At 56.1% G+C, this 27938-nt stretch overlaps 1 protein-coding gene across 2 annotated transcripts; it reads right to left on the bottom strand.

The window, feature by feature from the left end:
* FRMD5 (FERM domain containing 5) lies at window positions 1-27799 on the bottom strand. Of its 2 annotated transcripts, XM_010572164.1 has the most exons (13): window positions 27690-27799; window positions 23052-23094; window positions 22387-22465; window positions 15668-15765; window positions 13565-13688; window positions 12406-12493; window positions 9767-9855; window positions 8518-8581; window positions 7695-7786; window positions 5668-5742; window positions 4820-4888; window positions 4531-4637; window positions 1-587 (listed from the first exon to the last, which is right to left on the bottom strand). In XM_010572164.1, exons 2-13 carry the CDS (start codon window positions 23056-23058, stop codon window positions 1-3), a joined length of 1479 nt encoding a protein of 492 aa, XP_010570466.1. In that variant the 5' UTR covers window positions 23059-23094; window positions 27690-27799. The 2 variants fall into 2 exon arrangements, with proteins under 2 accessions (XP_010570466.1, XP_010570467.1); XM_010572165.1 differs by lacking the exons at window positions 23052-23094; window positions 27690-27799 and having other exon boundaries at window positions 8-55; window positions 235-587; window positions 8533-8581; window positions 22387-22448.
* Between the last annotated feature and the right edge of the window lie 139 nt (window positions 27800-27938).

Below are 27938 nucleotides of genomic sequence, written 5' to 3'. Positions count from 1 at the left end.
TCAGGTGTCAATGAGCAGGTTTACCACGGCGCGGACTTTGCAGGCAAACCATCGCCTGAGGGGACAAAAGTATTGGTAATGGAACTGCTCGAACTCGGGGGTCTGGCGGATATCACGGAAAAAGGCAGTGTCAAGGTCGGACTCGGTAAGGACGATCAGGAGGAGGAGCAAAACAAAGAGGAGTCCAACTGTCACAAGGAGCAAACGGAGGACACTTAAAACAAACTTATTCACCTGTTCCGCCTGCGCCGCCCCCAGGCCGCCGGCGCCCGGGCACAGGGTACGCAGCTCGCCGCCCGCCTCCTCCGCCTCGGCCGCCGCCGGCGTGCCGGCCTCCGACTCCTTCTCCTCCTCGATGCTGCACGGGGCCCCGTTCGCCTGCCGCGAGAGCAGCATCAGCTCCAGGCTGTGCTCGGCCACCGGCGTGGGCAGCACGCTGTCCGCCGGGCTGTAGTTCTCGTCGGCGATGACGGCTACCCGCTCACTGCTCTCGGCGCGGCCGCTCCGGCCGGGGGCCGTGAAGGCGTCGCCGTGGGAGGCCGAGCGCACCGGGGTCGAGTGGGCGCTGTCGCGCAGAGACTCCAGGCCTTGGGGGGGACAGAAAAGGGGGATGTTCGGTGGTGCCGGGGGTGCGGAAACTCTCCCCCTAGCCCGGCACTGCCCCCAGCCCCATGTACCCCCACGAGGCCAGGGCACGCCTGCCTCGGTTTGCTTTTTTTGTGGTTGTTTTTGGTCCCTCGGGGCCAGCAGCCGCAGCTCAGCGCCCAGCCGGAGCCCACGGCAGCCCCTTCTCTGCAGCTTGTGACTGCAACGGTGACGCTAACACCTGTGTGACTTGTCACTGTCACCGACAGCCACTGGCTGTCAGTCTGGACCGCAGGCAGGGGCCTGGGCTTGTCATCAATCGATCACAAACACATCCGTGTGCTGTAACTGCTCTGAGGTGACAGCCCCCCCCGCCGGGCAGCCACCCGCAGTGTGCTTGAGGCCCCTCTGCTGTTGGCACCACCAACCCCAACTGCGGGCAGGCTGCCTGTGCTACCGAGATGCAGGCAGGGATGAGCTGGGAAGAGTGGCTGTAGCAGGGCAGGGATGGGGTGGGGGGAAGAAACACACCCCAAGGGGTCCATGCTGGCCCCGAGCTGGGGACTGGGGGCAACTCTCCCTGTGGCACCACTGGAGACAGCGGAGCCTGCTGCAGCCGATGGGGCAATCCTTACGGATTTACCTCCTGGCTGGCACAGCCTCGCCCCTCGACAAAAAGAGGTGCAGTGAGGTCCCGACCAAGCTGGAGCCCTGTGCAGGCAGCATGGCCGACCCTGCTGTTGACAGCATCTGCCTTGAGGTGATGAATTAAAAGATGACCTCAGGATGGCAGGTGGGGAAAGCGAGGGCTGCACCTGCCCGGCAGGGAGGAGATGTCCTGGGGCTGCAGCCCCATCACACGTGGGAGACTTCCCCGCAGAGCAGGCTGTAAGTCAGACCGGAGTCACCGACAGTTCTGATTTCTATTGATTCACTACAAAAAAAATGTTTTACACACAAGCACGGGAACAAGAGCTGCATGAAGAGCTGTGTGCCAGCCCGGCCAGCCGCATACACAGTTGAGCTAGAGTTACAGCCGGGCTGCCCTTTGCACCAAGGCTGAGCATGGCGAGCAGGATGAGGGGAACTCCTTCTCTCCACCAACTAACTTCCCCCCCCCCCAATTCCAAGAAACCCCACAAGCGCGGGACTTGTTTCTTGCAGTTTTCACAGGAAGAGGGCAGGCGATGCGCGGTAGGCACCGGTTCTGCCGTCACAGCATCCCGTGCCTTGGGGAGGGTTTCTGAAGGCAGTGGTGGCCAGGACCAGCAGGTCCCCAGTGCCACCCTGCAGCTGGCTGCAAGGGGGACGGGGCTGGACATTTCCCCTGGTGGGGAGGGCACAGCACAACAAAGCACCATGGCACAGTGTCACCAGGCGCCCTGGCCCCACACGCTGCCAAAGGGTGAAGCGAAGAGCCCAGAGCCTGTCCTGCCTGCATTCCCCAGGGCTTTGCAACCTCATGCTTGTAAATACTCCCTGGCTGCCTCTGGATCAGCTCAGCTTAACATACATGCCACCACGGCACTGAGTGTGAGTGGCAGCTGAGGCGATAAGCACAGCCAAGGAATAAACATGTTCTCACCCCGACAGCTATGTTTTCTTGTGTGTCGCAAAGCTCATATGAACATCCCCTTGCTGCACCTGCTGTGTTCCTGACAGGTGGGCACCCACTAGAGCGGGCAGCACCTCGGCTCCCAGGGAGGGCAGCCGATGTCGGGGGGTCCCCTGCTCATCACTGCAATGATGCCAGTCCCCCCCACCAAGACCCAAGCTTTCCTGCCATCTGTTTGCATCACAGCACTGACATAAAAAGCTAGAAAATCTGGAGAAAGCTGAGTCCAGCCCCAAAACTGGAGCTGCTTCGTGGTAATAACGACCGAGAGTCCAGCCAGCATGGGATATCCCAGCCCACTTCCCATGGCATGCATCCTGCACCCCACATTCCCACATCCCACATTCCCACATCCCCCCGGGGCTGCAGTCACAGGGAGCCCACAGGGATCCCTGGGGCCACTCCTGCCGAAGAAGAGCCCAGACCCCTTGCAGCCCGGCAGCGCAGCGTTACCTGGTGCGGGTGCGTCCCCGGGACTGTGCAGAGCATTGCGGCTGGGGCCAGGGAGAGCCGGGAGGAGCGGCAAAGCCCCCAGAGCCCGGGCCAGCAGCCGCGGCCCCAGGGCCAGCACCCGCACCCTCACCTCCCGGCAGCAGTGGTTGACAAGCCGCAGGTGGACGCTGACTTTGGTTTTAATCTTTATCAGGCACTTCACCATGGTGGCACGGGCAGCGGCTGGCCTGGCCTGTGGCAGTGGGTGCCCGCAGGGACTGCAAGGGGGCGTGGGGACGGCTGCTCGCCCGCCGGCACCGCTGACGCAAGCAGCGCTGGAGCCACTGGCCCCGGGGTCGGGGCTATTTTGGGCTCCCACATTTCCATGGGACTGAGCTGAAGTGAGAGTGAAGAAAAGCAGCTGCTGGGGCAGGGGTGGTGCTGGGAAGCCATGCCAGCTCAGGGTAATTTATTGTGGGAGGCTATTTAATGCTCTTGCCGCTTCGCGACAGCACGCGGGGGAGAGGGTGCTCACATTTAACTGTCTGCAGGGCTGCCGCAGCTGCCAGGCACGCTGCTGCCCCCAAAATCAGCACAGACATCAGCCCTGGGATCCCTGGATGGAAATAAATACCTTTCCTGCTCTGAGGGACTTGTCCATTTGGGCAGGCAGCATTTCTGCACCCTGTCCATGCTGTAGCCCAGGCAGCAGGATCAATGCAGCTGTGCTGGGGCAGGGGCTGGCCCCGCAGCCCATCCAGGAGCAGGGCACAACTGCAGGGTGCACCCCCTCCCTCACCCCACACTCCCTGCCATCCCCATTCCCTCGTCCACCTTCCAGTTTTCCAAACTCCGTGCACCTTCACATGGCCCTGACACACACCAGCAGCACCCACCACACACACTGCTCTCCGTCACCCCAGCGTCACTGGGAATCAGACACTGCTGTCACCAGCGGGCACCACAGCTGCCACCAGCAGCACAGCCACAGCCCCCAGCATTGTCCCCAGCCCCGTGGGGCCACTCCAGGGCTGGTCCCAGCGTTTTGCCCTCTGCCAACCCTCCTTCCCAGGTGCATCCCACCCCCGCACGGCCCTGACACCAGCTGCAGCCCTGCCCTGGGTCGGGGGGTACCAGCCTCCCCACCGCAGGCTGGCACAGAGCTCCAGCCTGGCAAACTGGCAAGCCGTGGGCGGTGGCCATCAGCCAGCCAGGAGCAGCTCCCAGGTGGGTGACAAGTTCTTTTGCAGACCAGCTTGTTCCAGTACACAGTCAGACCCCAGCCCTGCGGCTCTCAGTAACACTCTGCTCTGCTGGGACCGCGCTGGGTGCTGGCATGCTGCTCCAGGCAGGTTTGCTTTGCTTTCAAACCAGGGCAGTGTTTGGAAGAGCAGAGTGAGGCATGCTGGCATGCGCTGGACAGGGCTGCTGGGGTGACTTCAAAGCAGGGCTCACTCACCTCTCCCCTGGGTCAGAGCTATCGGGGCAACCTGGAGCCTTTTGCTGTATTTCCAGTTTAATCTAAAGTAATGTTGCTGAGAAATTCTCCTCTGCTTTGCTTCTGTACTGGAAACTTCTGTCCCACAACTGGCCCTCCACTTTGCCTGGGCTCAGCTATTGTTGCCAAACTGGTCCCAAGCTGCAAGAGCAACATCTGGTGCTGTCCAGACTTGCCATAAGGCCCTGGGGACACGTCAGTGTCCTTCCCTGCCCCAGCACCCCACATCAGCATCAGGGGCTACAAAAATCTGATTTTCAGCTGGAAGTGTGCATCGGCTTTTTGTGCATGCATGTGTGCAGGTGTCTGTGCACGTGCACACGTATGTATGGCCCCGGGGCCGGGGCTGCCCCGGCTCCCAAGCCCTGGCAGTGGCAGGGAGAGCCACCCCGTGCCCTACCTTCCATGATGGAGATATGTACGGCTCTCCTCCGGGTGCGGGGCACGCTGCTCAGGCGGGGGCCGTGGGTGATGGAGGGGCAGCTCCGGCTCGGCACCAGCCCTGCCCTGGGGATGAGAACGAGGACAGTGTCAGAGCCCGGCCAGTGCCAGAGCCCCGTGTACACGGCAGCTCTCCTGCTTTGGTCCTGTGGCTCCCTCCGCCACCCCAGGGAGCCGGGTACCAAACCCCTGGGAGGCCCCAGCCCCGTGGGCTGCTCCGTGCTGCACCACTGCTGCTGGGTTCTTACCGGTGAATCTCGGGCGGCTCCCTCTTGATCTTGGCGCTGGACTCCATCACCTCCTTTGCAACGCGGCCACTGCGGGTGGTTCAAGAACAGCAGCCGTGAGGACGTGAGCGCCGCACTGGCGAGCCACAAGCTCCCCCCGTGGCACACGTGCGCCAGCACCGCCTGGCCCCCTCCCCACACACAAGGGCTGGGGCAGGGGGGCTCTCCCTGCAGCTCCAGGGGAAAGCAGAAATATTTGCTGGAAATAGGGGTGATGGGAAGATCAGGGAAATGCTGTGCTGACACTTCTGCCACCATGTTTTGCTGCTTCTCCTGGCATGAGATGCTGGACACCATGGTGTCACATCCCCTCTGGGGGGGGACAGACCATGGGCATCTGGGCCCTCCCGTGCGAGCAAGGAGGGTGCTGGCATCGTGTACCTCACAGCTGGGGATGCACTGGGGTCTCTTGCCCTGCAGAGATACAAGGTCCCAGGTCCAGGCTCTTGCTCCAGGGCCAGGGAGGAGCAACACCCCCCCAGGAATTTAGGAATTGTGGTGATTCGTTTCACTCCATGTTGTTCTCAAAAACCAAACTCCAAAGCCCCCTGGTCCTCTCCCCTCCTCCACTCCTGTCCCTCCAAAAATCTGCCATTTTGGGGCTAGGGAGAGGGATGTCAGCTGTGAAACACAGAAAGAAGTAGTGATGGCCTTGTTGAGGCCGCAGTGCTGCAGTGGGAGGACCTCCGGCGACAGGAGAACTCTTAGCAAGTCCTCAGACTGCTGCAGCCCTGAACTGCTCCCCACAGGACATCCAAAGGAGCATCCGAAAATACATCCAGTAGCTGCTACTTACTGTCATTATTTACCTGTATCGGAACCGGCTTCCCTTGAAGAACAAGTTGCTGCTGGACACTGTCCGGACCTGGCTCGACTTCTCCAACCTGCAACAGCACCAAGAGCTGCGTAAGCGCCCGGGCAGGGTACGGCCCCCGACACCGCTTCACGGCAAAGCCTTCGCCCAGTTTTGTTTCCAGTGCACCATGGTGGTGACAAGGATAGATGGCTCTGCTGATGCTCTTACAGCATCATCCCCGCCAGACTGACCCCCAGCATCAAAGGGAGGGAGCCACATGCCGCTGGCAAATGGCAGCAGGGCCAAATTACAAGAGCAAAGCCCTGGAGATGTGAAACACCACCAGGAATGAAAAAAGCCACGGGCAGTTGTGGGGTGGCACCGGCTGGCAGGACACGAGCACCCTGCAGCCCTCTCTGCCAGCACAGCATGTCCCTGCCAGCAGTGGGACCATTGCCCAGCCCGTGCCCAGGCTCCAGGATGGACCTGCTACCAATGGCTTCCCCAGCGGCTGGAGTGGGGCTTGGGCTGCAGCTCACGCCAGGTCCTCCGGGTCCTCCAGTGAGCACCTGCATGCAGGAGCTGCACAGGGCTGAAGCTCTCCAGGGGGCTAAAACCTTCACCACGACCTCTGCATTGCAGGGGTGCAGGAATCGGCCCGTCCCAGGCAGGCCGGCGCTCGCTGGGGTCAGTCCGGCCAGAGGTGGGTAAAACCGCCGGGAGGGAAAGTCCTGTCTCCTCCTCATCCCATGGAAGCCAGTCCCTCGCCCCAGGAGGAGCCCAGCAGCACCTTGGCCGAGCCCACAGTCCGCTCCACCGGATGCATAATGCAGCGGTAATTTACTGACATGATTAATCATAAAAAGATTTGTAAAGCAATATTGCAATTTCATTTCATGTTAATATAATGAGAAATGAAACCTGCTGATTGCAGCTGCTGATTGCAGTATTCCCAAAGAGAATACATCACACACTTTATCTCGCATCTTGCTGATTAAAATAAAACTCATTACAAAGCACAAAGCAGGCTATTTTTAAGTTCACCATGAGCACGATGGTAAAACCAAACCATTCCGCCTGGCACCTCCCTGCTTTTTTGGCAGCCAGTCCAGCCCGTGACCTCTTCCTTTTTGTTTGACAGCCCAATTAACCAAACCAGGGACAAAAATGCTGCCTTGGTGGCCATGAACCAGGGAGCCCAGAGCTCCTGGGGAAGGACAACGCCTTCCCCATCCTCCCCGGGTAGGAGCTCCCACCACCCGGGTGAGACCCCGAGCCCAGAGGTCCCCCAGAGCTGGGCAGCTGGTGGGGATGGTCCCTTGAGCCACCGTCCCTAACTGCCCAGGCTTGAGGCTGCAGCCCAGACTGCACGTCATCTCCCCGGTCCCTTGAATATTTCCCATGAATAATTAAGTTGTTCCCAAAGCGCTTAGATGCAAATTATTTCTGAAAGTTTTTGAGCCTTCCTCACTAAAAAAGGCAGGCTTTTCTAAAGCACTCCGGGGCACTGGCGCGACTTCAGTGGGGATTTTCATGCAGGATTCAGCACAAACAGACCCTGTGAAGCTATTTTGAAAATCCACCCTTGAATATTAGGTCAGAAAATATTCCCTGAGTTTTGCCAGCATCCATCCCTGCTGCACCTTGCACCGACCATGTGCCGCACTCATAGCACCTGAGCATCCGCACACACGGGCCGGCTCCAAACAAGCTGCCGTTAACCAGGAAAATGCTAAAACACGTCTGCTGTTGCAGACAGGATGTGTGCCAATTGCTCAGCATTAAAGGCTTAATCTCCAAACAATTAGTTTTAATCTCCTGGTTAAAGTTTCGCTGTGGAGGGATGAACACACTGTGGGGGGCGGGAGGGACCCTGTGGGGCAGAGCCCCTATCCCGGGGTGCCACATGGCTGGTGACAGCCACTGCTTGAGCCCCAGTACCTGGATGGAGCCCACAGGTGGGTGCTGTGCAGGGCAGAGCCGACCCACGGGGAAATGCAGAACACACCACCACGCGCGCCTGGGTGACCCCGCACTTACTTGTAGAAAGCCTGGTTTTCTATCCCACACTTCCAGAGGTGCTTGCAGGCTTCTGGTGTTGGGGCAAAATATGTAAGAACAATTTTCTTTTCCTAAAGGAGAAAGACACGGAGTTGGTAGGGGAACAATGAGTGGTGCCCACTGGGCAGCACGCGAGGAGTGTGGACGGAGGCCAGAGCAGCCAGAGCTGGAGAGCAGCAGTGACACAGGGCAGATCCTCCTCCAGAGCCGCTCAGGACACCGGGAGATGTTGGAGCATCAGCTGACACCCCAGCGTGGCGCCTCACACAAGGGATGGGCCACCATGCATGCCAGTGACCTGCCACCCACCTCCTCTGGCTTACCTGCCTTTTTGAATATCCAGAAATAAATTTTTTAAAAACATCATGCTGATGGCTTGGGTGGGACTCGATATCAGCCAGAGGTTTTCAGGCTGATTTCATCAACTGGGGCTAACCGAGCATGATGGCAGTAACAAATAACCACAATAATCCCAAATACAGCACGTGGCCATGGCAAGCAGGCATGGCGAGAAGCTGCTGGAGGTCCCGGGCTGCTGCTCAGGGCAGAGCCCTCACCACGGCATAGTCTGGGGCTAACCCAGCGTCTGCAGGCTCTAATGCCCAGAGCAAGGCGCCAACAGCAGCAGGGAGGTGACCCCAGCGCTGCCATCGAGCTGCAGCCCCTGCCACTGCTGCCACTTGTACCACCAGGCACGGGGTGATGCTGCTGCAGGCTGCAGCCTGCCAAGTTCATGGAGAACCTGCTGAAGGAACGACCATGGCTGCGCTCAGGAAGTCCCAAGAGAAAGGAGAGCACTCACCTCTTTCTGACTTACGTATAAATAGAAAGTCTTCCCTTCGAATTTCATTTTGGTCACCTCGTTCCTGAAAGGACAAGGACAGGCAGGTGAGACGCTGCACGGAGCCCACCGCAGCCCGGCTGGCTCATGGGCGCAGCCCCAGCCAAAGCATTTGCTGGGAGCTGCAGGGTGAGAGCTGGTGCTTTGGGGATGGCAGCGGGACAGCTTCAAGACCCCGTTTTCCATCCCTGGGAGGTGCCACGGGGCGGTGAGAGGAGCCCAGGCTCAGAAACAAGCAGCTGGAAAGGGGGATGCCCTGGGGTGAAGGTGATGGTCAGCGGGGTGTCCCAGAGTCACTGGGACCTCGTCACAGGGGCACCGTCCGGGTGGCAATGCCAGCCGTGAGGGACACACTGGCCAAAATCTGAGATGCGGCAAAGACCGAGGAACAACACAACCAGATTCAGAAGGACTGGAGGAGCTTTCGGGAGACCCAGCCAACATGCGGATGATGCAAGTTAATGTAGACAATGTAGAAAATAGTTAAGTCTGGGGCAACAAAGCAAATGGAGAGAGAGTGCAGCTCGTAGGAGAAAGCCCTGCTGTGTACTGACCAGGAGCAAGCTTAGGGGCCAGGGTAGAAAAGTCCTTGGAGCCAGCAGCCCAGCGTACAGCTGCAGCAGGGGAGGCAGCCAGGCTCCAGGGCTCCTCCAAGGGTGGGACAGAGCAAGAAGTGACACCCTGAGTGCGCGGCGTGGCCCCGCTTGGTGCCGTTCTCCCTGTCCCAGGAGCGTCCCGCTGCCCCGGCAGCACAGCGACTGCATGGCACCGTGAAGAGGACCTGTTTTCTCCCCTGCTTCTCAGACGTGGGCATGCAAGCTCACGGGTGCGCTGGTGCAAGCGTGTGCAGGGCATGGGGTGGGTTTTCCAGCTGGCGCAGCATCGCTGCCCTCCGTGTCCTCTGCTCGGAGCCTGTCCCAGCTCAGACGTGGGCATTGGGTGCACTCCCCACTGTCCCATTACAGGCACGTTGCCCGTATCCCAGTGTGTGTGAGTGCCTGGGGAAGGCACCTGGTGCTGGGACCACCCACATGCCCCACCCATGGGAGCTCACCTGAGCACCCCTTGAACACCCTGGGGTGATGCAGGGCACTCATGGCCTCTGCCCCACAGCACCGCACACAACTGGCGACAGAGCGAGCAGAAGCGAGCCGGCCGGCACGGCTCCAAGCGAGCAGGGCACTGCAGGTGATGCAGGGGCAGAACTCACCATTTAATGAAGTGTACTCTCTTGTTTCCCTGCAGAACAACAAAACCAAAGGGAGTGAAGGCCAAAAACGCCGCGTTCCCCGACACGTCCTGGAAGACAACACCAATTTCTCATCAAAATGTTTGAGCTGGCAAAGCTTATACATCAATGGTGACCCTCAGCCCTAAGGGTGGTGGCAATGTAGAATCCCCCGTGCCATCTCTGCCAGCGGGACACTCCTGGCAGGTTGACCCGGACCGTGACACCCTGCACACAGAGTAAAACCCGCAGCTGAATAACAGGGCAGCTGGTCCAGTGGCACTAATGAGGAGAAGCCGCAATAGAGCTCTCAGCCGCAGCGGTCCCATCTGCTTACTAGTGAGGAATAAACAGCGAAGGCAGTGCCCCACCAACACTTTCACTAGTAATTAAACCAGGAAATGGTAAAAACCCATTACACTTGACTCCCTCAGAGCCCTGCACAGCCAGTGCAGCTGGGCGGCATCGAGACAGTTTAAAACCAATAATTAGTATCATGCACAGAGCAAGGCAGCAGTTTAACTTAATCATAATGTCTAGACTCCAGGGAAGTGATCATTAACTGCACTGATGTGCACAGAAAAAACAGATACATGCTGAATTTTAAAAATATTATGAAACAGTTGTGGCTATTCAGTAATTGTTAGATTCGCCCTGACTTTTATTTTGCCAGCAGACATTCAGATGGCTTTCAAAGGATGCTGAGCTGAAGGGAAGGTGCATGCCAGGCTCAGGATTTCTGGTGCATTGGGCTGGAAAAGCAAGCAAGGAATTTTACAGGGGCGGCTGCAGAAGAGCAATGTCTGATTGGTGTCTGCAATGTTTTCTTGGGGGAAAGCGTGGCACAGGGTGTCTCAGTGGCGAGCAGAGCTGCTCCGCATCTGCAGGGCAGCTCTGCTTGCCGCTGGAATGCCCTGTGCCCAGGATCTCCCCAGCTTGGGGGCACAATGCTCCCCCTCTGCTCCCAGTTGTGCCCTTCCCTGCCTTAATCAAGAGGCGAGACATCTTCTCTGCTGTTTGCTTTCCACCCCAGGACGCTGGATCTCTGTGACTTTGCTGGCACGGTGCTGGGACGGCAGGGAGCCAGCACTATGATAAGATCTTCCGAATTTGAGCAGAGAACAAATTGGTTTTAAATCCAGATTAGATCAAAAATCCGTCTTCATCTGTCAAGGGTGAATGGCTAAAAGCAGAGCCCTGAACCTCAAACCAATACCCTGCACAAGGCAAGATGTAACTCCTCAAACTCATCATGTCTGAGATGCAGCAGCCCTGTCTTGTGGAGGAAGGAAGATTTCTGTGCATTTTCACAGAAACCAGCCCGGCAGCAGCTCCTGCAGCTCAGACCTTGGGCTGCCCAAAGTGCTTTGGCTCTTTCCCAAATCCAGGGAAATCTTCGGGAAAGGGAGAAGCTATGTCTTGGTAGAGGGACGTACTGTCCTGGGGGGGTACGGACCCCCTTGCCCCTGCCCATCACTGACACAGCAACCCCCTCAGTCCTGCCCTGCCTATGGCTGGTGCTGCAGCCATGGACAGCGAGCAGGGCAGCTCGGAGATTAATGGGGTGTCAGGCTGGAAGCTGCACAGTTTTGGAGTTGCTGCTTTGGGATGGGAGGAGTGGGGGCGAGCTCCCCATGGTCGGCGTGGAGGGGGGAGCTGGGGAGCAGGGTGCCCCTGGGAAAGGTGGGGGATGCTGGGGGAGAGGACGGAGAGCTGAGGGTGCAGAGGCTCGATAGGGGCTGGGGATGCTAAAAGGGGCACAGGACCCCACAGGGAAATAAGAGCAAGGCACAGACCCCCCAAGCTCCAGTGCTGAGCCAGACATGCTGAGGATCGCTCCCAGGGCAGCATGGCCCAATCCAGCCAGTTACACAGGACAGCTGAACCAGCGTGGTGATTCAACTCCTCCAGCTGGCAACCTCTTCAGCAATAACAGACTGCCAGTAAATGGGACACCGCCCCCACCCAGGCCAGGTATATTTACCGCAATTGTGTATTTACGGGGCATAATTCAGTTAAAAGCCCCAGGGGACCACAGAGCAGGCACTGCCCTTAAGAGTGAAATTCTCCATCTGCTTTGCATCCCACATCCATCTGCGTGTGATGGGATTGTAAGGGACCAGAGAGAGCCACACGCAATGACATCTACAGTCAATAAAAAGCATTTCAAACAGAAAACTGGATTACTGGCCAGGGAAGAGCAGAGTGATAGACTGTCTCTGGCAGATTAATGCTTGTTGGTTTCTCAGACACATTACTGACCTTGTTACTGCCTCCAAATTACATGCTTTAGCAGAAGATGATTGGCCACTGTCTTTTATAGCTGTCTGCACATGAAAACACTTTCGTATGGATTCCCTAAGTACTCTCTGGAAGGACTTTGGAGTAGCCACCCTCCCCACTCCCCTCTGTGCACACGTGCCCGGTTGGGGCTGGTTTTTAAGGCTGGAGAGGGCTGTTGGCTACAGCACATCCCATGTACCATGGCTCTGCCAGCACCAAAGCCTGCTGACAGGTGACAAATGGCTGCACTAGGGACCAGTCACTGGTACCTCTGCAGATTGTTACCGGCTGGAGCAAGAAATCCAATGCAAGGAATAGCGTTCAGAAAACTGTTTTACCTTGCAAGGGTGTGGGTCAACCCCGTAGGTCTCCAGAGTCTGGGCTTTCCTGAGGAAATTCAGCTCTGAAGTAGCTGGTGTCTGCCCACTACAGGAGGGAAAAAAAAGTATTCCATGGTAGACATGAACGTGAAAGTCAGCCCTCAGCTACAGGGTTTCTGTTAACGACAAGAGGCATCAGTCATGGCATATTCCCGTTACATTCATTAGCACAATCAATCTGCAGCAGGAGACCAGCACTGAAACCCAGCCTTTCTTCTCCTGCCAGCTTGATCTAGCAGGAGATAAGCTGAACCAGCAGCACTAGAAAGGACCAAAATTCAGGAGCATCTGCAAAATTTAGGGCTGAATTTCCTATACGCAGCGCAGGCATTACTTCAGGTGGGGAGGAAAAGGGAGTTTACCGGGCAGAAGGCAGCAGCCCACAGCACGTAAGGGCATGGCTCTGCCGGGTTTCTGGGAGGTCGAAACACCACTGTGCTCCCCGGGGACCGGCACACAGCTGTCCGGTCGGGAGGCAGCCCTGGAGGCAGCGCCAGTGCCATGGGAGGACAGGGCTTTGCTGACGGTGTCTCACCCCTCATGTCCCAGAGCAGGGTGAAGGCAGTGCGGGGAGGTGGCAGGAGGGGATCTATAGGGGACAGGGGGTTGGTCACTGTCCCCACCCCACCAGGGAAGACCAGGGAGCCCCTCAGGTTATGCCGGCTGAGCCAACAGCCAGGAGCAGGAGAAACCCCTCAGTCCTCCCTGAGGCAGGAGGGATCGGGGCTGACTTTGCACCAGGACTGGACTGCCACATTGCTGGCGTACTTTATTTGTCTGCACTTTCTGTGGCTTGTCCTTGGCTGCTTGATCACATTTTCCTTTCAGCGAGCAGAGGTTTGGTGGGACATGGCAGCTCCTCTTGCAGGGTCATTTGTTGTGATGCTTCTATGCCACTAAACGACCTGCTTTCCTAAAGCTTGTGCTGCTCTGCATTTTTGCTATTACCTACGCTGCCAAGAGCACTGCTGGCTCTCAGCTGGATCTGACGGACCAGAGCAGGGAGTGCTCATCCCATGGCATGACTGAAAATCCCAAACACGGATAAAAATCAGCCCAACATCAGTAATCCCTGCAGCAGCTGACAATCCCACTCAGCAAAGCTGGCCGGCCGTACCTCAGCTCTGACTTGTGGATCTCCGCAATTTTCCTCTCCAGTTTCTCCGAGTGTTTGGGGAAGAACTGGAACTTGGAGCTGTAGCCTTCTGGGTGCTTCCCCGGATCGTAGTCCCCGATCTCAGCTGGGGGAAGGCAGAACCAGTCAGGAAGAGCAGTGCAACCCAGACCACAGCGTGCATCCCCATCCCGGCAGCACCCACCTTGGCAGCAGAGCCAGTGGCAGCCAGGCGCAGGGTCAGGGCTCAGAGCATCCCAGGAATGACGCTCCAACCCAGCCATGCTTCCCATCAGGAGGGATAGTTTGTAAAGCATTAACTGCATCCAATTAATTTCACTCTTTGCTTGGGAATCACCTGGCAGCAGATCGTCACTGTCCCAAATTTATTAATTCCTCAAGCTATGTGAACCTCCTGGGAGCCGCACTAGGTCCGTGCGATGGCAGCCCTGGGGCGGTTGGCTTGGAGCACCCCTGGGGTACCGCTGGCCCCCACCCCAATCCCAGCTGGCTGGGAACAAGGCAGCGAGCGAATTCTGCTCACCCTGGGGATGCAACTGCACCTCGAAAAAATATAATTAGTTGGAAATCTGTGAGGCGACATTGAGAAAAGCTCCTTCCCCTCTTTACCTACCCCAGGGAAGCACTGCTAGTGATCACGGGGACAGGCTGACCCAGCCGCTCTGCCCTGCAGCAGGACAGGGGGGGCTGCATGCAATGGTGCAGGCAGGGATTGATCCCTGCCTGGAAAACCTGCTTCAAGCCTGGGCAAGCTACAAGCGCAGCGACAGGTCTGTCCTCAAGACAATCCCAGCAGCCCTGACCCCGAGCACTGAGACCAGGGTGCAGAAATGCCCAAGACAACCAGATTTCTGCTCTCTCCTCGGCGTGGGCTGATGCAGCTCTGCTCCCTCTCCCAGCACCCCATGGGAGTCAGCAGTGATCACTGCTGGCATTTCACTGTAGCATGGCTCTGTAGCTGGTGTCTCCTGCTGGGATTTACAGTAATCCAGCAGCCTCCTGCCACTGGGGATGAAAGGACCTTGCTCTCATTTAATTCCCTCCAGCCTCAGGTTCTAAGCAAGATGGAGACGTTACTTTAATTCTTATGTCTCCTGCTTAAAACACTAGAAGGGGGGAAGTATACCAGCACTGTGAAATAACTCCAAAATACTTTGGAGCTGAAACTTTTCTTTTTTGATTGCTGGGGCAATCCCCTGCCAGCTCATGCTGGGGACGGGACCACAGGCACCGCGGGACTGCAGAGAGGGGGCCCGGCATTGCGCCGAGCCAAGCACCCTTGGGTAGGGAAGCCCACTCGCACGCCCAGCATGGCGTTGCTAATGGCATGTCAAGGTGCCTTTCCACCACCAGCACTGCCCAGCTCTTCCAACAGCCTGACGACCCCTCGCTGAGCATCCAGGTGTTGCACCACGCCAGGCAGACGCCACCTCCATGCTCTCAGTGCCACAGGCAGCGGAGGCAAGAGCAGGCAAGAGAACAGGCAGGAGGGCAGATCAGGCAGAGGCTTTTCAGAGGTTTTCCCACCTCCTGCTCTGAACTCCACCAGCGCGGCTGCAACTTGCTGACAAAAGCACTTTCTTTGCCGAGGCGCTCGGCAGCAAGCAATGAGCTTACCCAAGGCTGTCTTCATCCGTCCTAGCAATCAGCAAGACTGCATTTCACTCTGGAGCCCTCTTTGCAACTGCAAACTGTGGGCGCTTGCCAGTTACCGCAGGCTGTGCACAGCCCCAGAAAGAGAAGTGCTTTGTCACCAGGCTGCTTCTGCCTCTGGACAAGCACAGAACTATGAGACACGGGCTGGATTAGCTGAGGGGACGCTTATGGGGACGCCGCTGTCCCGAATGCAGGTGAGACAGCTCAGGGAGCAGACGGCAGCACGGTGCTTCTCCTGCAGGTGAGACCCCAACTTCAACCCTCACCCTCCTCTAGCCCAGCACTGCACGGCACAAGCACAGCCTTGAAGCATGAGGCCTACACTGGCGGGATGACATTTGTATTCTAGGTGCGGTGATCTGTTGTAAGTGAAATAATGTAATCACTACTTAGCATGAAAAGCAAATTTATCTTGTCAAAAAGCATTACCTTGAAGGATATAGGCGGCCAACAAAGCAGCATCCGAAGTCTTGCAGAGGAGACGGCCGTGGTAGAGGTCCCTTTTGATCTGCAGGAAGACTAAATACCTGAGGACAGAAGAGATAGTCCATCTATTAAGCAAAGTTTAAATTACCTAAACAGGCAATTTATATGTGAAATATCTGCCACGAGACACTTGCACTAACATTTCTCTCCCAGCAGCCCATTTGCAAGACATTACACTTGCTAGGAGCAAACAAGTGCTAATTACTGGGCAGTTCCGCCGGTCAGGGCCGGTGCTGGGGCTCAGATCTACATGTCCCAGCACCGCTCCAGCCCGCAAGGAGACGGTGCCTGCTCTGGGGCCAGCACCCGACCCGAGGGCTGATGGAGGTCTCCACCGACCCGGCTCCTCACGGCATGGCCACTCACAGCAGGGCAGAGCTGCCGGCAGAGACAAAGGACTCCCTTGGGCACAGAGATGCTCGGATGCGCATTCCCACCAGGGAAAACGTGGAAAGGAGGAAACTCATAGACAAGGAGGTGCTGGTCCCTTCTGCCTGCCAGCCCCTGGAGTCCCCCGTGCTGCTTCATCCTGATTTGGGCAGTGGTGCCCGAACACAATTGCAACTACCCCAGCCCATCACAAGGTCACCGAGGCCGAGGTGCCCAGGGATGATGATGCTCTGAACAGGGTCTCATGGTCCCAAGCCCACCAGCAACTGCTGCGCTTCCCAGTCCTGCATCCTTGCCCGGCTGCTCAGCTTCCCCATAACGTGATTTTTCTCCTTCCCCAACTTTCTGTATCCTTCCAGGTCTCTGCGTACACACCAACTTCCCTCCTCCATGCTCGCCAGTGATCAACACCACATCATCTAGAGTGAGCTACTTCTTGCGCTCACCCATCTCTATCTCCATGCCCAGTGAAAAGATAAACTATGTTGGAAAATTACATATTTGAAAAAATTTAAACCCAAGTAACAGTTTGGGCTGAGTCATGTGGCAATGCGTTTGGGAAAACCTTCTGATGGTAAAACGTAAGTCCTAGAGCAAAGGAGCAAAATGGAAATTGGAGTGCTCAAAAATGTGTTTAAATAATCAGACTTGCACTCTGCAATATCTCAGTCACACTTCATTTCTCAAATCCGTATTTACGATGAGATAAACCACTAATTTTCACAGATAAAATACATTAAAGAGAAATCCAGATATTAAAGTGTACTCAGTCCAAGGGAAAGTGAATATTAAGCCCAGGTTTCAGCTGCAATTGCAGGCACACCTCCAACGGCAGCAAGCAGGAGCAGCCCACCCGCCTGGGGGCTCGCCCTGGGCCCGTGGGGGGCCGTCTGGCCCAGACCCTAGTCCCTGGGCAGACAGCCTGAGCCCGGCTGGGCTGCAGAGCTCCACGCTCACGTCAGGTGCAGGGCACAAATGGGGCCAGAGGTGGCTGCAGTCCTGACGCCGGGCTCATGCTTTACCCATGAGAAGGAGACGAGGGTCTTCTGCTCCCAGTGCCCCCCACCACCCCTGAAGCACTGGCAGTCTCAGCAGTTGATGGTCAGGGCCTCCAGCGCTCAGGGTGACCAACGCCACTGCTGCTGGAGCATCCCTGCGTCAGGCCAGCCGGGATGGAGACCCCAGGTTTGGCCGGCAAGCACCACTGGCACCCTCGCCCAGCACCAGCCCTTCACTGCACCAGCCCTTCCCCAGCACCTACCATAGACCTCACCAAAAATGCACCATCAAATGGGTTTAACCCTGCCAATCCCCCCAGCCCCAATCCCCCCACCCCCGAACACCCCTGTTCCCTTTAAGCAGGGAAAGTCTGTAGATCTGAGCTGATTTTACAAACAAAAACCTTCAGCAGGTGCCAAACAGGTTTTCCAAAGCCTTGCCCATGCCTTGGAAATCTCCCCTGGAAAGGGGAGTTTCCCGAGGCAGCACTGGGCTGTGGGGTGAGGCTGCCTTGGAAAAGCACATTAAAGATGGGAAATATTTCTGAACTTGTAGCGGTGAGCTCCATCCAGGCTGGCTCCATCCCCCATGCTCTTTGGGTCCAGCTCCCACCCTCCACAAGGGTAAATCCCTGACCTGCATTTCAATTCTCCTTACTGTGCTTGACAACTGCAGATGTTTGCTAAGCTCTGATTAAGGGAAAGAAATACAATTAACATATTGTATGCACAGCTTAATGCCCACATAATAGCTGCCGTTACTCAGAGATGATGTCTTTGGCCATTTCACATTTAAATTAAGGCCTGATGGCTGCACAGGGTTGCAGTTGCTGGGAGTAAACGTAAAGTCTGCAAACTATGTAAATTCCTCTTAAGCAAAACAAGGAGATGTATCCCTGTGAAACTATTCCTGGGCACTTCTGTGGGTCCCCTAAAGTGTGCCTGTACTGAAAACCAAATCAATCCTATCTGAGAAAGCTGATTACAGCGCATGTCCTGGCAGCAGCAAAAAGACTGGCATTCTGGACATGAAGACACTTTTAAACAGGCCCAGCACAGGGCCTTTACAACTGCTTTCCTCCTAATCTGCATCTCCTGTCTAAGGTCAGCCCCGAAGAACCGAAATTTTCTCAGGCTTCCAAACAACAACTTAAGAGTTTTTTTAATTTTGGTTTTTGGGTCCTTCTGTGAAACACAAGCAAAGCTTTCATTAGTTTTGTACATTATCACAGGGAAACCAAACTCCAAAAGGGTTTTTGAAACACCTCACCATCCTCTGCTTCTTCTGACTGATCCACCCAACAAAAATACAGAGTTTATTAATGCAAAACTGAAGTAAAAAGCTGAGCCCAGGTACATTCCAAACACGCTGCAAAGCAGGCTGCAAAAGCCCAGACATCCTCTTTCATTTGCTGCCTGCAGAAATAGACTGAAAATCCCAAGAATTAAATCCTGGAATATATTTAGCTCTATCAGTAAGCCTACTTAATTCTCAATGTGCTTAGCAAGGACCCCAGCTATTCGTCAGGAATATGTAATGGCAGCCACAGCAAATGGAGAAATGGCAGCCCAGCACAGGGTCAGGACGCACAGAGGGATTCGGGGCTGCACGGCTTCAGGCTGCTGAGACTGAGCCATTATGAGCGAGGGACAAGGGCTACTTGCCACCATTTGAGGGTATCCGGGGCCAAGACACTGAGGGTCCTGCAATCTGCAGCAGCTGAGTGTCCGCAGTGCGACATGACATTTGCAGCCTGCTTTGAAGATATCAAGAGAAGTCTGTGCTACTCTTGTCCCTGTTTTTCACAGGTGAGGCAGGGGGGCTTCCTTCTCCAGGACTGACGATCTCCTGCCCTGGACTAAGGTACATCACAGGTAAAAGCCGAGTTAGGAAGAGGGGAGCACTGCAGCTGCAGACGCAAATAATAATGTTTTTTGCCTACACCTTTGTGCACAGATGCAGCTCACTGGCTCTGTCTGGAGCCCTTACCTGGCATTTTGGCAGATGGCAACCTACAAGTTTTGCACCCTTTCACACCCCAAACCTAGATCCAGGGCATAGCCAGGAAAAGCATTTCTGCAGTCATTTCTTCACACATCACTTCTCCAGATCATCTCCCTGGCCTGGACTTCACATAAGGACACACACGAATGACTAAAAGCAGAAGAAAAGTGAAACATTTCCCTCCTAGAGCTTGTTGTGAGACTCAGCCAGCTCCTGCTGCAGTGGTCCAGCTCCAGGGGCCCAGCAGCCAGCACTTTTTGCCCCAAACCACTTCTGAATCCTTTGAATTGATTTGATACTTTTCTTAGCAGTCCGCAGATGCCCACGTGCCAGGAGCGAGCTGACCGACTTTTGACAGTACAAACAGGCCCCTGCTTCGAAGCCAGGGAAAACCAGCCAAATAGTCTGAAAATCAGGACAGCAAAGCTCAGCCTGGTAGAGGGGAACCGCAGATGCTGCCAACGCTGTCCCAGCGCCTGGCCAGGACCCCCTCTGCCCTTCTGCTCCTGGTCCCTCCCCGGGCAGAGCTGTCAGATGCTCCGGAGCTTCTGTTGGCAGCAATACGAGAAGGTGAGAAATCTGCAGTGCAGCCGAGCGCTCCACACCAAAACCTGACGCCTTCACCTGGTGGCAGCTGGGCCGGGCTGCTTTAGCATCGAAGGAAGGCTGCCAGCCCCTTAGTCATCATTTATTTCTCTCTGGTTTTTACTGTCAATTTTCGGATGTGTTTAAGAAGCAGCAGCTTTTCCCCACGATACAACAGAGTCTAAAGGGGAACGGAATCTGTTTGGGGGTAGGCACAGACCTGGCACTGTGTGAGATCCAGCAGCTGCTGCCCTGCCTCCATCTCTGGAGCTCAAGGACAGGAGAGAAGAGCGGAGAGGAGAGAAAAGGAGAGACAAGGATAGGAGAGGTCCCTGCATGAGCTGTCCCCGGTCTTCGTATGACATTGGAAGAGGACAGCTGGTGAGCAGGAGCTGCTACCCAAAAGGTGACAGTCCCCTGATCAGCCAAAGCACCCTGATGGCAAATCCCAAGCCCTCTCCTGGGTGCAGGGCTGGCAAGGGACCTCGCAGCCCCAACAGTAACACCATGGACATGTGCTGGGGACAAGTGCAGGACAGACCCCAGGGGACACCACTGAGTTACAGAGGTTCATCCATGACACTTCTCCTCTAATTACACCTTTGGCAAATGGTCCCTGCCAGAGACATGATGGGAGTCTCGGTGAACCCTGGGGCTGACCCATCTGCCCTTCTTCACTTTCTGTGTTATAGTTTCATTTAAAGCTGCTCAACCTGGGTGAGAATGCAGTGGGGAGCAGAGTGGTCCGCATGCCCCCACCACATGGGAGGGGGGCAGGGACCCTTTACTCCTGATCTGAGGAAAATCTGGAAAACATCTAAGTGTGGCTGAGGAACCCATTTCCAGCTTTGCTTTAAAAGGTGACAGCCGCCCCGCAGGGAGCTGCAACAGACCCACCACGGAGAGGGTGCATGCCACCACTGCCCCAGTGGTGCTCCCTGCTGCCACAGCCCCTCACCAAGACCCCCACCCAGGTCTGGGGTCTCGCTGCCATGGGCACACAGAGAGGCCAGGCTCAGCTCTCATATCTAACATCCCAGGGGACAGCAGAGCGAGGTGAAAGCATGTTGTGGTGCCTGACACATCAGCAGGGTGATTAAAGGCAGTTCCCTCTTTTCTTTCTCTAGCAGAATTGGGGGACAAGGCCCCGTCAGCCCTCCGGGCTCTCCTAGCTCTGCCACCCCTGTGTCGAGCCCAGGCTGAGCCTACAGGCCAGGTCTGCTCCCAGTCCCACGGCATGCTGACACGCTGCCTTTCACACCCTCGCCTTGTCTTACAATGCAAAATTCCCCACAGCACCTTTAAACCTCTCTAGCAAATTTTATTCAGCATTTAATGAAGCCTGCGCACCCAAGACCTTCTGTGTTTGGGAACTCAAAAGCAAGGCTGGTGTCACCCACCCAGCCCTCGGGAGAGGCTGAAGCTCTTCTCGCTCCCCTGCACCACTGCACGGTGGGCAAATGATGCAGTCTGCACCCCGTGCTGGGTGCAGCAGCAGTGGAGGCACTGCAGCGGCGAGCTGCCAGCAGAGCAAGGGGTCCCGCCCTGGTCCCGGGCTAGTGGGGGACAGTGGGGTGCCCATGCCATGGCAGTGCTCTGTGCTCTTGGCATGCTCCCTCCAGCTTGCCTGCACCCGGTCCACACCATTTTTATTACCTTCTCTCTAACAAACCCCAGGCTTGTAAAGACAACTACGAATATTTGCAGCAATAATGGCAAAAGGTTCCAGGGGAAAAATGCAGAAACCTTTAGCAAAGGTGCCAGCCCAGCTGCCTCTGGCAGACACCCGACCCTCCACACCACGGCAGGCGGCGGGGGGGCCTGGGCTGTCGTGCCCCGGAGATCCACAGTCACGGCTTGTTTTCCAAAGCTGCTGCGATTTCTCTGTGAGTGCTCTTCATGTCCTTCCTTCTGTCAGGAAGAGCGGCATGAAGAGCCCCTAAAGATAGAAACTTGAGAGAAGTGCTGTCAAGTTTCTGCATCTCAGTTTATCACCCATTTCTCCTAGAGCATTCATGCCCCTTACGTAAAAGGGATGTGGCTAATTACTTGCAGGGGACGTCAAGGGAACTGAAGACACTCAAACCCTTCCCGACAGACCAAGCACACGTAATGGCACCTTGAGCTAAGGACGTGCTCAGGCACTGGCACTAACAGCTGATTCAGAAGTGGCAAGAGTTAGCAGAAGCAGAACATGGACTCCCGCAGGAGAACTGCTGCTCCTGCTTGAACCCACCTTCCTGCACTGACCAGGACCGGGGGATTCCAGCTGGAAGGAGAGATTTTGGAGAGCTGCAGGGAAGGGCACAGACCTGGTGCAGCCCAGGAGCCATTCTGCATTGGCAGGATGGTACCGAAGCCGCGATGGACGTTACGGTGAGCAGTGCTGCACTCTTGAGCACTTTGCCCTGGAAACGTGGTTTTTGCAAACAACTGCGGCCAAAGACTGAGTCAGTGGGTTTAAATGCATGGCTAGCGCTCCCTGCCAGGCACGGCGGCTCCACACACAAAGCACAGGTGGGGACTGTGTTCCACACTTTTCCCCCGCAGCTGGGACAATCCAGAAACGTTCAGGTTCTTTTGGAAACCTAAATGGCTGTTGCTCTCCCTTGGCTATAAAATGAAGCTCGACAGAGCGTGTTCCTGAATTGGCCAAGCCTTCGCGCCGGGTGCCCCATCCTTACCTGGTGATCTCCTCCTTCAGAGCAGCGGGGTCCGTGGGATAAAACTTCACACGGAAGCACATGGTGAAGGGAGGCTGGGCTGCAGTGAGAACAGTGATACCTCAGTCACCAAATGGCAGGGTTTGTCCCCTTCGTCCTCCCAAATAACCCCACTCGAGGAGATGGTCAGATATTGCTGGGGGGTCTCACCTGCCCTCCCTGTTACCCCCAAACACACCCAGCTGCCCTTGGTAAGGAGGGAGCAGACAGGCATGGGGCTATTCCCCACTGCGGTGGCCATGGTGGGAGCAGATGTCACTGGTAAAGCCATGGGGAAGCGCCCGCAGCACTCTCTGCCGGCTGCTCACCCTGCTCTCCAGGCAGGCCCCGGTGTTGGTGAATCTCATTTGCTCATCCCCATCATTTCTGTCCTGGTCTCCGGCAGGGCTGGTGCCCTGTGCCCCCGAGCTGTGGGGGCATGGCCGGTTGTGACTGCAGTGGGACTGGTGAAGGATGATCCCACTTTTGACCCAGAACAGCTTTGTGGATAATCAAAAAGGCCCTTTTTCTGGGAGATGTGCTGGGAATTGACCCCGGAGGGGAAGGACTGAAGAAAATGGAAATACATCTAAAATGAAAGGAGCACACACTGCCTGTCCAGGACATCTGCTCGCAGCAATACTCACCCCTCATCTGCTTCACAACCGACTTGGTAAATTCCAGCCAATGCTGAAACAAAAAAGAAGGCAATTAAAGCAACTCAGTAACAAATACTTTCAGTTAATAACATTGACTCTTCAGGACAAAATTAAAGAAACAAAAAAACCCCTCTGCCTGAAATAAAAGCCTATGCTGTGGCAGATCCATAAGCTGGATGGCAGAGGAGGTGGGAGGGGGGCTGCAGCCCCTGCCCAGCTGGCTGGCAGCCGAGGGAGGGCCCGAGCAGGACCCAAGCCCCAGCGTCCCCAGTCTGACATCGCTTTCTCTGCACGGCCCCAGGGAAAGCTGGGTCCTCTGCGTCCCCTCTTGGCAGCCCCATTGGGTCGAGGCGGAGGCACAGCCGGGCTCCGGTTATGCAGGGGTGAGCGGCTGCGCTTGCTCAGCGCCCAGCAAAGAGCCTCTGCCAGCCCCAGGAGAGGCACCGGGCAGAGCAGGGGCTCATTAGGAGGCATCTCCCTTTGCTCAATTGAACATGCTGTCCCCAAGTGCAGTTTTCTAACAGTGACAACGTGGCCAAGGTACATGGCAAAGGCATCCTTCTTCAGCCTGAACAACCTCCCGCTCTCTGTGCTCTGCTCACCAGCTAGCTGAGTAAGCAATCACAGCAAGGAGGTGGACATGTTTTGTGCTGAGGCATCTGGTCCCCAGTTGTTAAAATCACCCTTCACTGGTGCCCCGTGGTTGCACACGTGCACTGGAGGGCATTGAAGAAGCGCATGGACTGGTCACTGTGATCTGATTTTTAAAGCCTAAATCAAGGTCCTGCATGCAAAACGTACAAAGCCACCTCCCCACGGGCTGGCAGCTCTGGGGAATGTGGGGCTTCCCCGGGGTTCTGCCCCGTGTCCTGCTGACCCCACCACAGCCATGGGGCCAGGCAGCTCCCAGGGTTTGTGGCTGCCCGTGCCACCGTGGTGCCAGCAGATGGGAGCACCCAGCAGCACGGTTCTGCCGGGGAGGGCGATCACTCTGCAGCACTGGCTGCAACGACCAGCTACAATCACACAAGCTAACCCCAACCAGAACTGGAATCTATAATTACAGCATGACACCGGGAAGGTTAGGTTCAAGCCTGTATTTCTGAAATTACACTTCTGTGCCATCAAAAAGAAACCATCAAGCTCTGCCTGCAGCAAAGCCTCTGCAATAGCTGCTGCTTTGATTTGACATCGTTTGGGCAGGCACATTTAGGAAACAAAGTATTGTCAGTCAAGAAGCGGCTTCGGATGCCTGTGTGTTGGGAAGAGGGAACCCCAAAACAGCGAAGCAAAATTACTATAATTAAGGCAAACACTAGTTAGCACAAAGGATTACAGATCTACAAAGATACATCACTGAAATCTGGGATTGCCATAGAAAACTCTAAATATTAGTGTCCACCACTGAGACAAAACCAGTGAGTGGTGGCTCCCCATGGCTGCACAAACTGGTCTGGGTTTCACTCGGGCGTTTCTGGCATGCGTTTGGCACCTGCTGCAGATGGGCTGCTGGCAGCACTGCAAAAATCAGTGGCAGGGGTCGAGGGGCCCACAGCATGCCCTGTTACCTGGGGGTCTGGGTAACTCCTGTGACTGTGCAGACACAGCCCATTGCTCAGGAGGCTTTGGGAAGCCTCGGGATGAGGGGGAGTCCCGTGGGAATGCAGGGGGCTCCAGGCTGTGCCCCAATACTGGCAGCAAGCAGTCCCAGGGCTCCAACAGCAGCATCAGGGACAGGGAACGTCACGGAGGGTTCCTGCGGGAAATCCCTGCCCCAGTCCCAGGAACCCACCGCAGGACCAAGGGAACTTCCAGGTCACGACAGTGCCCGCCATGCTGGGAAGAAGCACCCTTGTCTTTTGGATTTTTGGAGTCTCTGACCCAGACTCAACAGAGTACTGGGAAATGATGGGTAAGGAGGGAGGATTTTTTCTCTCTTTTTCTCCATGTTTCAGCATCTCTGCTGTCCGTCACCCTGTGCTCTCAATAGAAGCATCTCACTTGCAGCAGCCCCAGGGCAGTGCACAGGCTCCTCCCGGCCACGCTTAAAAATTGAGAGGTTTTCAATGACTGCCGCGTGCCCTCCTGGCAGGAGATGTAGCTGTGCCTGGAGCGCGCTGAGGGCTGCGGCAGCCGCCTCTCCCACATCACACGAGTGCTGTGGCTCCCAGCCCAGCCCCAGGCAGGAGCAGAGTCCGGCCCTGCTCGCCGTGCCCCCCCCCCGGGTCCTCCCCAGCCCTGGCTGCCAGTCAGGCATGTGGCAGAGCACAATTTCAATAAGAAATATTGACTTGTGCATCAGAAATAATGGACGGAAGTGGCAGCTTAGTTCATCACAGGCTTAAATGCAGCACTCAGCTGAGGAAATGCTAAACCTGGGCAGCTCTTTGATAGCCACAGCATCCATGAGCTGCAGGGCTGGGGGTGGCTCTCCCGTGGAGGAGTCTCCCCCCCAAAGCAGTCCTGTCCTGGGATGCTGCTCAAAGCTGAGCGATGGCTCTTGCCTCAACTCTCATGGCCTGAACTGAGTCAGGTTATTTCCAGGAGAAGCAAAGCACCAGTAAAAGGAGTGTCCTCGGCATCACCAAGCATGCCAGCTCTGCCTCCGCGCCCCTCTCCCCGAGGGGCTCCCATGCTGCTGCAGGCAGCCACTGCCTGCTTTGGGTTTTGCATCCAGAGTGCAGAAGAAGCAGGCCCTGGGCACTGACCCACCACACACGACAGCAGAGAAACATCCTCTCTTTGCACCAGCTCGGACGAGACATGGACCCTGCGTTCTCCATCTGCCCACTCATTTGCTGCAAGAGAAGATGCTCCAAGAAAAAATCCCAGTACACCTCCTCCACGCAGTGACTGTGCTGAGGGGTTTTCCAGAGTGCCATGCGGAGCTCTCGGTACGCGCAGACTTCAGCAGCGCTCTCTCTCCACCAACTGTGCCCACAGAGATGATGCATAATAATGCATTATGCACAGGGTTTTATTTCTACATGTGTTTAAAGATGCGATTCACCAAAAAGCAGGGACACAAAGAGCCAACACAAATGGAGCAGCAGTTAACGATCCCTCAGCATCATGCAAGAAAAATGCTGCTCTCCAGCACTGAAGAGCCACACTCCACAGCCCACTGCAAATCCAGCCCTCAAGACAGGTCATGCATCAGTGTGACAATGATGGCCAGGAGGCAAATCTGGGAGAAGGCTGGAGAAGTTGGGAGGGAGAGAGCCCAGAAAACACAAGTTGGGGGGGTGAGACCCCACGAGAGGCAGCAGCATCATGTGCTCCCTGATGGCTGTGACGTAGCAACATGGGGAGGATGAGGAAGAGGAAGCTACTGCTCTGGGTGAGAAAAGCCACATGAGTGTCAGTGAGTGCCCCTGGAAGGGAGATGGGGGAGCGAGGAGCCCATATGGGCCCCATCCCATTGCAGACAGCAGTGAGAGAGCAGCCCCGCACCCAGCTCCTTGCTTAACAGTGGCTGCTCCCTATAACAGACACGGCAGAAGGTACCTTGGGGAGCAGAAATTGTTTGTTACAGTGGCTTATATTGATCAGCAGGAAGTGCAACACAATATTGTTATTAATAGCTATGCCCGCAAGTGTGTTCACAGCACTTCTCATTCACAAACCTCAAGTGCTCTAATAGCAAGCAGCAATTTAACATGTATTTGTGCGGAGCTTGCATTCTGCACATGTTTTAAAAGGACCGTGGACAGTCAGTCCTGAAGAAGTGGCAGGGCTCACTCACACAACTTTTGCGTGGAAATCCAGCTCATTGGGACTGCGGCACACGGGACCCACCCGTGGGGCTCTGCCCCTGCGAGAGGCTGTGCCACCCTCTGCCCCGACCTGCTGCAGCTGCCCAGGGACTCAGCGGGACTCTGCACGGATCCGTGCTGGGAGCTGCGCTGCCGGGTCAGACCAGGTCCTGCCGCAGGGGCTCTCGGCTCTGTGCACTCCGATGTCTTGTTTCACTCTCCATTGCCTGAGGCGACACACACAAGTGTTTAGATTCTCGGCACAAAGCTGTCGCATGGCCTAATCTCAGTGTTAAATTTGACTCCGTGCTAGAAATAGTCCTGCAAACTCAGTGTCAGGAGATCTCCCTCTTTACCTTTGCAATTGCATCAAATCCTCTCAGTTTGCAAATGGAAGATGCTTTCACCACTCGTGCAGGGCTCTGATAGCCGTGTGAGCTCCTCTGGGCTTGCACATCCCGACTGACGCTGAGGATGTATCAGTGGAGCTGGGACACTGATGCTGCTGCTGCCGGAGCCCGGGTGCACCCTGGCCCCCCCTCCCTGGGGCTGCAGCACGAGACTCAGCCCTGGCTCTAGCAGAAGAGGTGGGAAGGGGTGACAGGTCTCCCCAGGGTGCTCAGGGGGCCATGAGTAGATGCCCTTCCCACAGGCAAACCAATGACCCTGTCAGGGCACCCATAACCTCCCTCGCCCAGCAGCAGGGCAGGGGAGAACTGCTGGGGAAGGGACCCTCATCACTGCCTAAACCAAATTTTGTTGCAGCCATTTGCCTCATGTTCCAGTCCGCAGCCGCAGCAGCAAGGACCAGTCTGATAGCACCGAGCTGCAAGAAACCCCATCACCCAGCCTGGGCAGGAAGGACTCTCACCCTTTGCTTGTCAGGGTCCACAAACCGAATGCCGAAGTAGTCCTTCTCCAGCAGGTTCAGGTGGTGGCAGAGAAGGTCGAACAGGTACTGGCCCTTGGCATCTCTCTGCAAGACAAAGAAACTCATTTACAAAGTGGGAGGAGGAGGGCGGTGGAGCAAAGGAGCTGGGCCACACTGGGTGGGTGCAGGGTCCAAAACTTGTAAAGTTACAGCAAGGATGGTACAAATGCCGCCAACTTCCATAGTGCT

The sequence above is a fragment of the Haliaeetus leucocephalus genome, unplaced genomic scaffold (genome assembly GCF_000737465.1).
Source record: "Haliaeetus leucocephalus isolate CR32 unplaced genomic scaffold, Haliaeetus_leucocephalus-4.0 Scaffold339, whole genome shotgun sequence".
Taxonomy (NCBI): domain Eukaryota; kingdom Metazoa; phylum Chordata; class Aves; order Accipitriformes; family Accipitridae; genus Haliaeetus; species Haliaeetus leucocephalus.
The sequence above is the reverse complement of the archived record's forward strand: the minus strand, read 5'-3'. Positions and strand labels throughout refer to the sequence as shown.